The following is a 17,255-nucleotide window of genomic DNA, read 5'->3' as shown; positions in this document are numbered from 1 at the left end:
TCCAACTGGATGACTTATTAAATACAATAAAATCTCATTAACCTCAAAAGTTATCACTTTTGTAACGTTTTTGCCATTCATCAATTGTAAATTGTTTATCTGTCAATGACAGCATTTGGACCTAATTTCTTTCCTCCTTTACAACCGGTAGTCACTTAAGGCAGATTACATAGTGGTTTTAAAAGCTAACGACTAACATTTCTCACACCTGGACTGTGGTTTTATAAAGGGTTTACAGATTGACACCTGAAACTAAACCTAAATTTGAACTTGACCCAGATGGTTTAATTGACTTTTAATGATTGATGGTTCTTACAAAAAACAGTTGTTATGTAGAAATTTAACTTCATTATTTAGAAGCAATTTTACATATATTTTTGGTTGAAAGAGCAGTGTATGATGCAAAAATTCATTATACAGAGAAATTTGCTATGTAGAAGTTTGTAATATGGAAGTTTGACTGTATATAAAAATAAAGATAAACTTCAAATATTTGGTTTAATTAACATATTGATTGAAAAATATAATGTTTGTTACATTTGAAAATTTCTTATGCTTTTTCAAATTCAACAATTTCTAATTTTCATTAAAATATTAAATAAATATGGATTCTAATTTACTTTTTAATCAACAACTTTTAAGTTTAATTATTATTTTGCCATTTTCTGTAAAGTTCATATTATAACAACATTCAGACAAAATTGGAACCCTTAATTCTTAAAATTGTTGATTTTCTTTGAATAAAATAATTTCGAAATAATTATTCAACAAATACAACTTTGCAAAAAACAAAAACAAAAAAAAACCTTCACATACAAATATAAAAATTTAGAGTTATCAAAAGAGAACGTAATTATATTAAAACAAATGCAGTCTACAAGTCTTAAATTATTAAAAACAAATTTCACAGAAAACTTAAAATTTATAATCTTACTTACATTTATTATTTGGGCATTTAATTCTGCCGTTAAATTAGATCTATTTGATATATTTTTAAACATTCCATGTAATGCTTGTAATGAACAAGATATCACCAACTGAAACATAAAATAATCAAATAATTTTAATTGAAACACAATTATATATTAAACTCGTATTAATCTAATCTTATTTAATATTGTTAAAACATTCTTTACAAGCTTTACTCTTGCCAACAGTATGCAAGAATAAAGCTTTATTTTTAATCTATACATTCATTACTGTTAATATATTAAACATGTTAAAATGAAGTATTTTTAAAACTATTACTAGCAAGTAATTTTTCTTTTTTTTCTAAGTATCACAAGTAAAAAAAAAAAAAAAAAAAAAAAATACAAAATCTGTTTACTTGTTGATCTCTATTATACTTATAAAGAACCTACATTTCATGCTACTGTTATATCTAGAATCATTATAATATTACAATGATTCTAGATATCCGAAATATCTGGTGATAAAAAATGACAAATTTTTTTCCCGTCTCTCTACAGATTATCTTTTGTATAAATTTCTTATTTACACATTCACTTATCTTTCTCAACATAAATCAATTATTGTTATTTTGTTAAATTTGTAATAAATAAGCATTCATTTTGAGTATTAGAATTTTCCATCAGCATATGTTTATATTTTTTTTATTTATTCAGTTTTTCGTTCATATCCTGATTATCACCAATACTATTGATTGTTTCTTGTCTTCTACCCTAAAGCACATATTAATCTTTAATGTAATATTTACCATGACATAAATAGTCAAAAAACTAATTTAATCATTGGATTTGTAACTTAGATAGTTGAGATATATAAAAAAATAATTAAAATTAAGAACATTTTACTGACAGGCAATATATATCATACAGATACACTTCAAGGGATAAGAAATGTTTTCTGTATTCTTGCATTTATAACGTCATTTATGATCTAAGCAATTAATAAAAATCAATACAGTGATTTGTCTACTTTTTAGTTATTGAGTAAATGTAATTTTTTGAACATTTTTGCTTTTTTCAATAAATGATTTATTAAAAATTAATTTTGCCACCATTACGTTGATAAGATCATAAATTACATTATAAATTCAAAAAAACTGAATATTTTCTTACACTTTAAAGTGATCAGCAATTCAACTTTGTAACATGATCTTTGAACTTTCACCAAATAAACACAGTTGTCTTAACCTTAAAACTGCTCTTTTTATTACTACTTTACTATGATTCTTGTCAAACTCTAATGATAACTACAGTAATGTTTACGGTTTCTTGGTAGCATAAGCTTAATTCCAACAATAAGACAGAAGTTTAACAACATTAATATGCATGACGATAAATGGTAATTGACAACTTAACCAGATTAGTCTTCTCTAACAGATAATATTGTTCAGTTTTTACAACCTGCCCTCCTCCCCTATTCCTATTTTAAGCCAGTTTTTATTCAACGCCTATGATCAAAATTCATCCTCTAAAAGAGTATTTGAACGTAATTCTTTCTAGTTTTAAGATATTTCATACATATTTAATTATTTCAGAATATTGAGGGCAGGACTTTGTGTTTTCGTAAGGTAGGTTATGGACAACGGCATCCATTATTTAGTGTCCGCTATTTAGAGGGAAATATTATAGATGTCCTATTTGAAGGTTCTGGAAATTGTAAAAATGTTCATTAAGTAGAGATGTCTGCTATTTGGGAGTGTCCGTTAATGGAGGTTTCATTGTAGTTGGATTGCTAAATAAATTTTGTCATGAAATATATATTAAACTATTTATATTTATTCAATATCAAAAGTGAGGTATCACCACTATATTCATTTACTTCAATGGATAATCAAATATTAAAATAATTATTAAATGTATACACACTGCATTTCCAAGAGTCATTATTTTCAAAATAACTTCACAAGCTAATTTTAGTTGGGAAGTAGGAAAAACACAGAGAATTTCTTTCAATAATCCAAGCACATGAAGAGTAGCAGTTGAATTTTTTCCTCCTAAAATAATATTTATTAATAATTTCAAATTTAATAAAACACATGATAAAATATAGTAATTATTTTTACAATACCTCCATTTTCTTCAATACTTTTGATGCAAAATTTTGCCGTTATTGTAGAAGCTGGATGGCAAGTTATATTCTGTCCCTGAATTACAATGTCACTTCCTTTCAAAATAGAGCAAACAGCATGTTGTGCTGCTTTGCGTAACTAAAAAGAAATTTAGTATAGTTTATACTAATCATATTTAGATCAGTAACTTATTAAGTTTTAAACATATCATTATTTCCATACTTATTACAAATTTTAAGTTTTAGATTTTTTAAAATATTAAATTAAATCATCCAAATTGTTCATTACAATAAATTCATAATATACCGTATATTTCCACAGATAAGACGAGGTATAAGTTTTCGTCAAAGTTTTATAGTTTTAGCATATATCTGTCCTATAAGACGACCCCCAAACTATCAATGGCCTATGAATTTAGTTTATATCAGCGATCATCATCTGGATAATAATACTGTATAGCGTATACAGAATTATGTCCTATTCGTGATTTTTCAAATGAACAAATTTTATTTTCTTGCATCTGGTAGCACTGCCTTGCGAATGTTGCAAACATTTGCACTGATTTAGGCATTCAGGTAATGACCTTGACTATTCACAAAAACATCCTATGGGCTATTCTATTTGGTGGACATACTCTACTCTCTACTAGTAAATAATTACGGTTCGTCCGTTTTATTATAATGGTTTTAATTTATATAAATTTCAATCTAATATTTTTGTATCTGTCCTATAAGATGACCCTGGATTTTGGGGGTATTTTTTTATGATTCAACTATCATCTTATCTGCAGAAATATACAAAATATACGGGTACTTAGATATAAAGTTGGATAGAGAGTAAAACTAATTTTGCATTTTATAACATTACCAATTATAATATCAAGTTAAAAATTGAGAACAACATATTTCATATCTATATAAATTAATTGAGTGAAAGTGAAAATTCAGATTTTGAATTATTTTTCAACTTTATAGCAGTTGTGAAACATTTTAATTACATAAAATCTTAATATGATTTCTGTAAAATTTCATTTCAAAAGTTTTCTCTCAATTTTCCACAATATTTTTAATTCTTTTTCATTCACTGATAAACATCTATCAATAAAAAACAAAACATGTATCTAAATTTCACTTCTCATTAGTGTCAGAAAAAGATTAAAAACAAACTTCAATAACTTTAATAATTTAATTATAGTTGTATTTATCTTCTACTTGAATAGTACACCATTAGCAGAATTTTTGTAATAAACAAAAATTATTTAAGTTAATATTAATGTTATCATAATCAGCTGTAAGAAATAAGATCAATTAATGAAAAAATTTTAAAAATTTAATTAATAGCAATTATCAATAAGTATTGTAATTAACGTAGTAGTACAATCTGTTATATCAATTCACATTTTATAAATTATGAATTGAATAATAAAATATGAATTTGTGTCTTTCTACAGAATACACATTTTTATTTACAATACCTTTGGTTTAGAATGTGTAGTTAGCACAAGTATATTATTGTAGATTTTAAGTGTTAAAGGAAGGTTCCAAACAGCTGCTTCTTGATGTCTTAAAAGGATAGCAATACATTGTATAATCTATATTAAAACAAAAATTTGTTATTAAAATACATTTTATCAATACCTGTTGTCTCAAGAATAAGCCAAACAATTAAAATTTTATTTCTTATTATTAAAAATAATAAATGAAGCATGCAATGCCATAATGTTGTAAATATCAAAAAACAAACTTTTCAGGAGAGGTAAAAAACACATTTTTTAGTGAATGAATTCATTTCAATTTTACATTAAAGTGGTAAAAAACTGTTACAAATTCTCTGGAATATCAAAATGATGTAAATATAAGGCAATGTTTTAAGTGCCAAAAGTCATGTGACTTGCATTCTGGTGCTTTAAACGTTATGGCTTCAAATAAATTCAACTTCAAAATACAGTCTCTCACACAGTGCCAATATCGCCACAATATTTTTTGCAGCAGAAAACATTGCATTTAGAATTCCATTTTTCAATAAAATGTATTTAGAGAAAAATGGCATTGCATACTTTAAATATGAAAATTTAAGAGTTAACTCAATTTTTTTTCATAAGCTATTAAAAATAGGTCAAAACCTTTTTTTATAAATATTCTCTAAAAATAATCAGTTAAATTAATCCAAAAGTATATTTTTTAATATATAAGCACAGTCTAGTAAATATGAGAACTTATTTTGTTTCACAGAACTATTCAGAGCACTGTATGAACTGTATTCAACAGTACATTGAATTGTTCTATACTGCTCACATGATTGCTTTGTTATTAAAGATGGCATCAGAATGGTAACATTTGCAAGAACAGGAACAATGAATTGTGATAGTGTCTTGTAGTAGAAGCTACTAGCAGCACAGAAATTCATTGCACACTTTTAGCAGCATTCAGAAACAGTATGGTAAAATCCAAGCACTTACTGGTTAAGCCTGTGAAGATAGCCATGCTTTGTTTGTAATCAGAACAATTCACACAATGAGATTTTATAAAGATATTGAAATACTATGAAGTGGAGTTACAGAATCTAGGAGGCACCTTTCCCAAAACACTGCAGTCTTCAATACAGAACAGACTAAAAGGCATATTAAAAAAGGATGCTGTTCTCAAAGGTGTGTATTTTGATAGATGGTATTCAAATATTGCTCAGTAATGGTGAAAAAACAGGCAAAGTACTATGCACAAGAAATTGTTCTCCTGCTTCATAGCTTTGAAACCAGCACCACATAAGCATTAAAGTCAAAGTATTCATAGACAAGCAGATAAAGATGATGCAGTTACTACCCTAGAAGATACCAGTCTATCAGATTTTAAGGCTTTGCAAGCAGCAAGAGATGAAAGAGCAGAAATTGCCAGAGATATGCCATATGAAGATAGAATAAAGACTACACTCCAGTGGCTCAATCAAATAAAAAGAGTGCTACAAGAAATGAACATAGTTCAGTGACAGAACCTGTCTTCAAGCCTTTTGAAGCAAGTTTCCCTAGTAACCATGTTGACAGAGTTAGCATAGAACAATTATTTTCATCGCTCAGAATTATGATGTCAAGAATGAGGGCAATAATAAGTGCAAATCATTTAAATAATATGCTAACTGTGTGTGCAAATTCATAATTGAACATCAATGGTTTGAATTAACAGTAACTGCATTTCCTCACACTAGTGAAATAAAAATTGATTAGTTAGTTAACAAAATGACTGAAGCATTAATGCTTCAGTCATTGGTGTTCTTAACATGATTTGTATTTACAGCCTGGTGTATTTTTCATTGTAAAGTAGGGCCTATGCATATATTTTAGCATACTTATACTGTAGCAAAAAACTAATGTCAGTTTAATGTCTATTGAGATTAAACATTGTATTCTGCATTATTACCTAATTTTAATTAAATTTACAAAACTCAGTGAATGTTAACATACAATTATATTCTATTATATTATAGAATATAATATTATATTACATCTTTATAGAATTTATTGGAAGACTCAAAATCAACTCTGCCATGATACAAAATATACACGCATCTGTCCCTCAGATCATAGAGTAATATTCTTGCAACATAGCACAATGCAAAAAAAAAATCTGCAATGTTATGGACAATGTAACAATACTATTTTCATAATCCATCCCTGAAAAAAGTTGACCTTAATCAACGGTTGAATGGCCAGGCAGTTAAGGCATCAGTCTACTGCTCTGGACACCCAAGATTAAATCCAGGTGATTGAAAACCTCAGGAATGTTTTGGAGATCTGTCCCGGATATGTCGAGCCTTATCACTTACTACCTGATCACTGTAAGCATGGTTGTACTACTCATGATGAGTAGTACAATTAAAAGACCCTTCAGTGTCCACAGAAAAAAGTAAAAATAATTTTTTTTCTTAGAATTAAAATCAAATAAAGATTTTTAAATAGGTAAATTTATTGAAATGTGTTAAATCAAAACAAATCATATAAAATAAATTTTTTCCAGACCATATTATATCAAAATCACACAAAAAAAACCTACATAAAAACAGAACTGAGTTGTACTACAGAGACAGAAAATGATGATAAAGACACTATTTGCATATACTACAATGGAAGATATTTGGAAACATACAAATAGTTGATCTTTGCCAGGGGCATATGTAGAATTGCCCCTGGCAGAATTGCATCAACATTGAAGCAAATGATACTTTTTTTCTTTTTTTTTGCAAAAAAACTGAGTTTAATAAATTTATTTTGCATTTAAACTTGTTTTCCTGTGTTTTTAAAGTAAGTTATAAACTTGCCCTGTGTGAAAGACAAGTTCAGAAATTTGACTGAGCAGCTCTTAAAATTTGCTTATTACTCAAAAATAGTAGTTCACTTCCAAGTGCATGCTATGTTATACTTTAGATAAAAACTCAATCTTTGAAAATGTGCAAATAAATACCCACAAAATTTCTACATCAAGGAACACATTTTCCTTAGCATACCAAACTTGTCTTGGTTTTCTAAATAAAAAGCAGAAATTTCTGTTTTTTATTTAGAAACCAGGGCAAGTTCGCTTACAGAAACTTGCTTGGATAAGTTGTAAATGATTTCTTCTAAAAACAACAAAAACAATTGATATATGTGGTGTGAATATTTGATTAGTAATAAGGTTTGGAACTGGTTTCTTATATAATAATTGATAAAATTTTTTTTGTTATTTTTGATAAAAACAACAAAAACAATTAATAAAAACTCTAATTGTACAATACTTACAGCACATACAATCACTGCATAAATGCTCTATATAAATTTAAATAATTTATGAAAGAAATAAAATCCAACATTATGCAATACTAAAAACAAACTTTAAAATTGAGAAATTTATGAGTTATATTACTTCATTAAATAGTACTCACACCACGAACAATAGCCTGATGGACAGTATTCTCACATTTTTCTAGTAAGGTAATAAGAGTTTTAGATGTTTCCGAGAACTTTAATTTCAACACTGAAGGAGTAACTCTGGAAAGAAAAATATACACATTTTGAATTAATTTAGAACTTTTTACATAAAATAAGAATATGCAAAATTCAAATTACCATATACTATTCATCTGATAAGTGTTTGATCATTTTCATCATATTAATATTGAAAAAATTATATATTTCTAACAATATCAAAAAATAAAATAAACTGTAGTGAAAACTTGCTACATACACTCCTTTATGGTGCTACCCTCACAAAGCACCAATAAATACTTGTGAATGGATCTTTCCAATAAATATTGACTAGGGAACTCATAAGTGTCTTTGAATTACTAAATGTTTGTTTTAGCATTGCAAATCGCATTATTATTTTCAAATTATGTTACCTTCAAACTTAAATTTGTGCATAGACCTCATTACTATATACAATTGTTATTGTTTGATATTCTTTCATTTAGTGCCACATTCAATTTGGTGGAATTTCATAGCTGGTCAAACAACTCCACTAAAATCTGATACATTATATTACTAAAAGGCAAACCAAGGTTTTATGTCATCAGGCTGGTTAAACTGAGATTCTAAATAAGAGTTTAACAGTATTTGTATTTAGTAATCTCATTTTATAGTTATTCTTATGCTAAATATACTGTAATACAGTAAAAACATTTGGAAAGCGGGAAAAAATAAACCAGAAACGAGTTGTTCAACTTTCCCGGAACATTTAAAATTTTGGTGGCACCATCTGTTATCATATTTTATTAAAAAAACTTTTTGTTTTTAATTATTATAAAATGGCAAAAAGCTTAATTTTGAGGAATGAATTTTATAAAAAATTGTAAATGCTAATAATGAGTAAAATAGTCATTAGGTCCAACTCTATTGGAGATACATATGATCTCCATTATCTACCCAACCTCTTGACCTTTAACAACCAAAATTTAATAGCATCAATCTCCCTAATAAACAAACCTCCCTGCAAAATTTCAGAAATTTTTGACAAAAAGCAGGCGAGTTATTAAGTTCAAACAGGGTGAACAAAATTGCACCCCCACACTTTATCATCCATACATACAGGAAAAAAACGAATCTGAATTTTTTTTGCATTTCTCGACATTTCAAGGTGTCCTGAGTCAAAAATATAAAAACCTGCGGGGGAGGTCATTTTTTTGCTGGATCACAATATATGTCTGTTATATATAACAGTCATGAAATCTGTTATAACCAGCCAGGAATGTAACAAGAAAAGTAAAATGTCTTATAGTATCCCTGTTATAAAATTTAGGCTGCAGAGTAGGGTAAAATTTTAAATTACGAAAAGCATAACCTTTTTACTCTTCATCTGGCAAACACTTTAATCTAACAGTAATTTTTTTCATGTATACAATTTTGATGCAGGTGGCACTTATCCTGAAGTTGAAAACTAGTGTGATCAAGATCCATTGTAATGTGATTCTACTGTATAATAAAATACCTTTCGATATAATAGATGAGTCTGTAATAATGAGTATCATGATAAAATGGTCTTTCATTATAATGGATCAATTTCTTCAGTCCCATGATGGTCTGTTATATCGAGCTTTTACTGTATAGGTATCTATCATACACACAGTAGTTACATTCCAAAAAAGTGGATGTTATGCAAATCTGTGCAATATAATACTAATAATTAATACAAAACATGGGGTTTATGTTCCAAAAGTTAACAAAAATATACTATTCTTTTTTGTTATTAAGAGAAATATGTTTATAAAAGCAATCAGTAATTCATTTTCAATCAACAATTAACTAACAACCACAATTAAAACATACTGTATGATGCATTAATATTAATTTTAGTTAAATGAGGTTATCTTCTGAGCTTTTTTGTCAATCTTGATCGAAAACATCAGCAATCTCTTCATTTCTTTTTATGGATGACAAAAAATAAAAATAAAAACAGGTTATTAATTGAAAATTTGTTCTAGAATACTGAGTGATTTTTTCCAGAATCTATGTTCAAATACCTAGTTGTTCAAGTTGGGAACTGTTCAAATACTGAGATACCACTGTATTTTGTTCATCATTTTTATGAATAAAGTAATCATTCATAAGTAAGTAATAAATATGGTTAAAAAGAGTTTAATAGCACTTACCTAAAAATGTTTAAATAAACTTTATTAAATACAAAAATTAATGTATAAAAAGAAAACACAGTGACAATCTTAAGTCTGAAGCGACAGTGGCTAAAGTCTGAAAGCAATGACAATGATACTTAGTTGATAAGAAAGCCAGGACAAGGAAGAAAAAAATTGCACTATCAGTTTTCATTAAAGTAAATCTGATGAAAGGCACAAAACATATTGAAAATTTCAATATTCTAAAATCCATAGGCAAATTTGAGACAACATGCATGCTTACTTGAATAAAAAACAAAAAGAAAAAATAGAATAATGGAGTTTACATTTAAAAATTGTAAAATTTTGTACAGAGGATTTCCAAAGCCATGTTAGAGCAAAACCAAAAACCATGTTGTATGGGGGATTTCCCCAATTTTTAAACCATGTTTGAGTGAAACAGTGTTGTAGAAGTGCCATGTTGTATGAAGGATACCTATATTTTTTTTTGTTAATATTTTGAAAAGTGAAATATGCAATAAAACAAATAAGACTTTTCAATAATATAATTTATTATTTGACAATTTATAAAAGAAGAAAATAATATATAATTCATTTCAATTTTCACGACAATATAAATTATATATTTTAGAAGCTTACTTTGAGAATTTAAACAAAACAACAAATAACAGCTATTATACCAAAACCTAATGAATAAAGATTGTTTCAAAAAACATTTTTGCTTTAGTAATAACCATTCTTAACTTATAGTAATTAAATATACTTAAATTTGTTGGCATTTTATAGAAAATCCATAAAGGAAATCTTTGTTAGTTTGAAATTCAAGAAACGAAATAATCATGACTTCAAATTATTAGGTGCAAGTCAAAACCAAAGAGGATTGAAGGAATCTCCTTGAAAAATTCCACACTTAATGTATATTTAATTATATGTACAATTAAATATATGTTACAAATTCTCTGGAATAATAAAATGATGTGAACATAAGCTGTAGCATTTTAAGTGCCAAAAGTCATGTGACTTGCACTTTGGCACTTAAAACACTATGACTTGCACACAAATTCAACTTCAAAATACAGCTACTTACAACACCCCTATTGCCACAATATTTTTTTGCAGCAGAAAACATTGTGTTTAGAATTCATTTATTCAATAAAACATATTTAGAGAAAAATGGCATTATATACTTCTGTACATACATACATACTGTAAATATATATAAATGACTTTTAATTTTTAATAATGTAATTTAAATCTATTACAAAATTAGTTAATTATCCAGTTTAATTTTAATGACATAAAATATTTACCTTTTCATAACCAATGTCAACAATGATAAAATTGCTGTTACACTTTCATCTGTCTCAGCAGTTTCTAAAGCTGTTACCTAAAAATTAATTGTTCATTTAGTTGATTTATTATTTAATACTTTGGTGAAAAAAGTTAACAAAGGTAACAGAATATTACCAATGCAGCAAAGTACTCTGTTTCGGTTTCTTTTCCACCATTAAATTTAATTATCTCTGTCACAGCAGCAAGAACACTTAGCATTTCTTTGTGAAGAGCAGAACTTGATTGCCAATTTCTTAAAAGCCTAAAATATCATTATTAAAATGTAAAATTTATAAAATTATCTAATAAAATTTTAAAAAATTAAAACCGTATTTACCTATCAAAACACACATTTGAACATTCTGACCACATCGAGGCAAAGGATTCCACACCCAAACTCTTTGTATCGTCATTTACATCCATATTATCATTAGAAACTTTATTATATACTTGATTATGATGTTGTAAAGCTTGCAAAGTTAGACTGCTTTTGTCTGAAGAAACAAAAGCAGAAAAATGAATTCATTTGAATAATTATAGACAATACAAAAATGTAAATATTAGTAGCACATATAAAATTATCATATTTTAATCTTACATAATAAATGTCATACGAATTTTTTTTGTGGCAGAAATTTTATATTTCTATCACAAAAAAAAAAAATAAAATAAAATAAAATTCTATACAAAATTTCAATCTTCTAAATTATACCATTCTTTTATTGATTACATTTCTAAGTCTTATTATATAACAACCAATAAGACAATGCATCCATAGCAATGCAAATCATCAAACACACACACTTTTTTTTTGAGATATCTAAAGATGTCTCATGATACTAAAAATAACTAATTCAACTTGTAGAAGTTGAATTAGATATTTTTAGTATGAAAATCAATTGTTGCTGAGAATATTCTGTTAAGTATCACATTTAGCAATAATGACTGACATTTGTAAGGAAATGACTTCAACAATAGAGTGAAATAATATGACTCTACTCAAAAAGTTTTCTGCCAAATGAAAACCCTGCGACTAAAGTCCTCCCTTTATATTTGATCAAATATAAATGAAGAAATATACATATCAAAAGAAATGTTAAAACTTTTTGTTGATCTTTTTAGATTTAGATTCTTTTTAGGTTTTTATTTTAATTACTGCTGATTCACATTTTATGTTATCATCAATTAGACGAATTCAATTGAACAGATAATAGAATATATATGAAAAAGAATCTCTTACAAAAAATTATACAATGAAAACTTCCAACTGTTTGGACACATCACAAGAATGAATGAAAACAGAAAAATTAAGACTTTAGTCTAAGGTATTATGGATGGATTCAACAAAAGAGGCAGACCATATTAATAACTTGAAGAAGGGGTGAAACTTGAGCAAATGTACAGAAATTGAGAAAATCGACAATGGATAGAGAAAAATGGAAGAAAATAATAGAAAAGGTGTCAGACACCAATGGGCAATGAGCCCAGGGTTGATGATGATGATGAATTAAACAGATATTTCAATATTTCCTGTAATCAGATAATTGATTCAGAATATTTGAATGATAACAAGGAGTTGTGAATTAGCATTTATATGATATCAAGATGTCTGTTAATCAAGGTATGATATCTATTATAAAGAAAAAAATCTTAACATGTTCAAGAACATAAACAAAATATAAATTAAATGAACAACTCCAACCAATACATTTGCGGTTGTCAAAAAATTAAAAATATCATATGATAATTTGACTATTACAAAATGTTGCTTATATGTCATTATATACAACAATTCACAGCAAAATGGATATATCACTTCCTATAGTTTGATATACCTTGATCTAAAAATTCATGACAACTTCCTCTATATTAGATAACAACACAGGTAATAGCATATTTAAACAATACATTCATGTTCATGAGACATGACAGAATTTCCTAAAACATTGGTCTTCAAACTCAATCATCAATCATGGAAACCTGTCTTAAACTGGGTAACTTTTTTGAAGAATAAAAGTATTTAAGCAATAACATTTAGAGAAATAAAAAACATGTGTAAAAGATTTCAATGCTGTATTTATTTTTAAGTAGCAAAGTTTCTTATAGTAATGTGACGGATGAAGGGACGAAGGTGTTCAATCAAAAATTTTTCGATTTTTTCCTCCACCATTTTATCAAAAGATCTGTTGAAAACCATAAAAATTATTTCCCACGAACTTGCTTCCTCGTTGAGGATGATCCATCTAGTTAGGTGTATGTCACCCAGAACTTTCAGAAGTAATTCACATATTGGACACCCGACCCTTAACAATGAGATTCTGACCTCATGGAAAAAACCCAAGTGGAAAAATAATATGAGGGAACGATGACAAATCCAGTCAGTCGTCGTTTGGTTAGCCACCGTGGACCCCGCAACCTTCCGATCTACTTCCAAAGCGTTACTCCACCTAGAAGACCGGGAATTAACACCGTGAAAATAGTACCGTGTGGATTCTTTTCTATTGTGGACTGTTTATTCTGTGGATTGTGAACCTCTGTGGAATATACTGTCTAGGATTGTGGATACCCGGCGGCTCAAGGAACTCTCACATCTCCTTAACCAAGGTATTTATCACCTCGCGAATCGTTTGTAAACTCTCTCTCTCCGTGTATCTAGGAATACGTCCTTAATAGCTATGTGTTGTAATGTAAATCTTTATACATTTTTATTAAAGTTATTTTTGTTACTTAGCCAGTGTCCTGAGTGACTCACTTCCTTGGTTCTCCTACCTCCACCTCCACAACAAACATACCCGCTCACCTGCAACCGCTCGTGTGACGTAAGAACTCTGCATCGTGATTTCCGAGTCTTGACAGACTCGGTGGTGTCACATCCTGACGAGGGGTCAAAGAGACTCCAACCCTCCGGTCACAGTAATTTAAGGTACAATAATTTTTATTTTCAATATTTTTAGGGAAAATAATGAAAATTAAAATTTCACAATCTTATGAAACTCTAAAGATTTTCTGTGAAATACAGTTTGAATACCATTATTCTAAATGATATATGTAATTTAAATCAAAATCTGGAAAAGTCTAAAAACGTTGGATTGAAAAGTATCCTGCATTTTAAGGTTTTTCTTTGCAGGATGGTTATTTAATGTAGTGTAGTAAGTATAATTTAAGTATAGTATCCAAAGAAGTATTTTTGGGTGTACTATAAATTACTCCCTATGGAATTTCAGGACTTTGATTATATATTTGAACTCAGGGAACCGAGACGAGTTCAACGGTACCCTATTTTTGGACCGGAGACAAAAAATAAAAAAGTTATCATACTTTTTCACTTACCATACTTTTTTAATGCTTTCATGAAGACGGCACCATAGTTGCTAGTCCTGCCATCTTACGGTAAAGTCTGCAAACCATGACGTCGGACTACGGTCGTCTCCCGGAGGGTTAAACACGCGATACGAGAGTGGAGAGAGCGACGCGACTTCTGATCATCACGCGATCGTCATTTCGGTTAATGTTACTTATGGCAGCGAACATGGCGGCCCGACTGACCTCTCATATGGGCGCCACCACACGCCGCCATGTGCTAAACTAGTGATCGATTCACGGTAGTTCTTGAACAAAGTAAAAAAAGGGGGGAAATGTCTACTAAAGGCAATTTTAACAGCAAGCGACGGAACTCCCGATCGCGATAGCGAGGCCGACTTAGCAGAGAGCGACGCGACTCCCTGTCATCGCGTCGATCGCCGGAAAAAAGTATGATAACTTTTTTATTTTTCGTCTCCGGTCCAAAAGTAGAGTATCGTTGAACTCGTCTCGGTCCCCTGAGTTCAGATATATACCCAAACACACGAAATTCCATAGGGAGTAATCTATAGTATACCCGTATTTTTGCTTTACCGTTACTGTTCTATAAATGTGATATTTACAAGGACATGCTTAACTATCAGGAAACTCGGATACTCTGTCCCCTCACCTGATTTTATCTGCTTTTATTAATTCATAAACCCATTACCCCAAACTTCTTTCACTGATTCTGCTTAAAGATCTACTAACATTCAGCTAAATTAAAGTAAGTGCAACAATTTAAAGGCACAAAGTAGAGCTTGAAGTCTTTTTCTGTGCCGATGTCTATTTTTCCTATTTATTATCATGATGACATTGTTTCATTCAAAACTTCCAGTAGTTGTAGTCTGTGTAATGGGTACTTTATTCACACGTTGAGCCTTACCATCAAATCTGCTTCTACTATTCTTATTCTTAGGCCACAACTTTCAAAACTTTCCTTTACTTAGATGTTTTTGCATAGCTTTACTTTTTCAACAAGCTAACATTAATATAGGCCTACTAATATATAAAAGTTGAATATAAAGTGAAATAAAAATATTCTATTATTTTGAAATGTAGTTACTAATATTCCATTATTTTGAAACAGCAGGTAAGAAAGTAAAATTTAATTGTAAAAGAACTATATACAATAATGAGCTGATTTTTGAAAGAAATAGAGAAGAAACATGAAAGAAAGTGAAACTTATTTATTGCATTGTTTCACATTTCTAACATTATCATTTTTAATATAAATGCTGTAATACCAACTGAAAAAAAATATTCCATTGTTTTAAAATGTAGTTATGTTCACACATTAGAGAAGCTAATCTGACCCTAAGTATAGAAGCTGTGATCGCCACTTTTCAACTGCCATTTCTGGGGAGTGCAATCGACAGTCTCTCTGCTAAGCCTATCACATGTTTAACAGCCAGCTGGTAAGATTCTAGAATCGGGGGATGGGAGATGTGGGAAGGCATGAGAGAAGCGAGCTCCTGTAACTGCTTCGAAACTCACTAACCATTTCCATACTTTTGTGACTGGAAATAATGTATATGATTTTTTACAGGGCTATATCTTGCAAAGGCTCGCCCATACAGGTATGGTTCCTTTGACTTTTAGGTTAATGTTATCTATGGTAGCAAACATGGTGGCTTGTCTCTGAAACAGTGGGGACGCATGTTCTAACCTAACCTAACCTATTCTAATAAATTACCATAATTATTGCCAACCATATTATTAGAATAGGTTATGTATTCCGAGACCGTGTCTTCTTTTGTTTTTTCCTCACAACTAGGTGTATTAATGGACACAAGGCATTCTTACATCATCTTTATTTCCGAATCTTCTCCGATACGCATTTCGGGCAAAGGCCCCTCATCCGTTGGCACGACATCCGGGAATTTCTTTGTGTTATGTTGATACTTATTCATTTCGTTTAAAATTACATATTTACAGTTAAAATTGTTAAAACACCGTTGCAGTTTTTGGTTACCCAGTTTTTTAAACATATTTATGATTTCAATTACTATAGTGATGGAGGTTTCATGGTTCGACATCTAGCTTCCTCATTATTAGAATAGGTTAGGTTAGAACGTGCATCCCCATTGTTTCAGAGACGAGCCGCAATGTTCGCTACCATAGATAACATTAACCGACTTTTATTCTCGCACTGGGGGTAGCAAAGTTTTACTTTAAATAAATTAATGGCAATTAGATATTATTATATACAATATCTTATAATAGTAATGCAAAATTAGCAAAAGAAAAAAAGTTTTAAACGTATATAAATTAAAGTTGAATCTACCTTTTCCTAATCCTCCTTTGGCCATATTCCTAAATTTTTTTGTTTTAGGATTAGAGCTACTGCTCTGGCCTTTTCCCAAATTCTTATTTGAACCTTTAGTAGCTTTTCTACAAAATCTAGTTTTCTTACTCATTTTTTACTATTTTAGACTCGTACACACTTTCAGAC

The 17,255-nt window shown here is 29.1% G+C and overlaps 1 protein-coding gene across 1 annotated transcript in view; it reads right to left on the bottom strand.

Moving 5' to 3' along the window:
• Positions 1 to 17,255, bottom strand: part of LOC136977778 (RRP12-like protein) — a 42,405-nt gene extending 25,150 nt beyond the window's left edge. The window contains exons 1-9 of the mRNA XM_067273329.1: positions 17,088 to 17,255; positions 11,799 to 11,955; positions 11,597 to 11,723; positions 11,440 to 11,516; positions 7,946 to 8,051; positions 4,512 to 4,628; positions 3,037 to 3,175; positions 2,835 to 2,962; positions 939 to 1,037 (exon numbers count right to left, since the gene is read on the bottom strand). Of these exons, the coding sequence (XP_067129430.1) occupies positions 939 to 1,037; positions 2,835 to 2,962; positions 3,037 to 3,175; positions 4,512 to 4,628; positions 7,946 to 8,051; positions 11,440 to 11,516; positions 11,597 to 11,723; positions 11,799 to 11,955; positions 17,088 to 17,220 (1,083 nt within the window). The 5' untranslated portion in view covers positions 17,221 to 17,255. The remainder of the gene's footprint in view (positions 1 to 938; positions 1,038 to 2,834; positions 2,963 to 3,036; positions 3,176 to 4,511; positions 4,629 to 7,945; positions 8,052 to 11,439; positions 11,517 to 11,596; positions 11,724 to 11,798; positions 11,956 to 17,087) is intronic.

The sequence above is a fragment of the Centruroides vittatus genome, unplaced genomic scaffold (genome assembly GCF_030686945.1).
Source record: "Centruroides vittatus isolate TY-2023 unplaced genomic scaffold, ASM3068694v2 contig_474, whole genome shotgun sequence".
In the NCBI taxonomy this organism is placed as follows: Eukaryota; Metazoa; Arthropoda; class Arachnida; order Scorpiones; family Buthidae; genus Centruroides; species Centruroides vittatus.
This window is presented reverse-complemented; position numbering and strand designations above follow the sequence as displayed.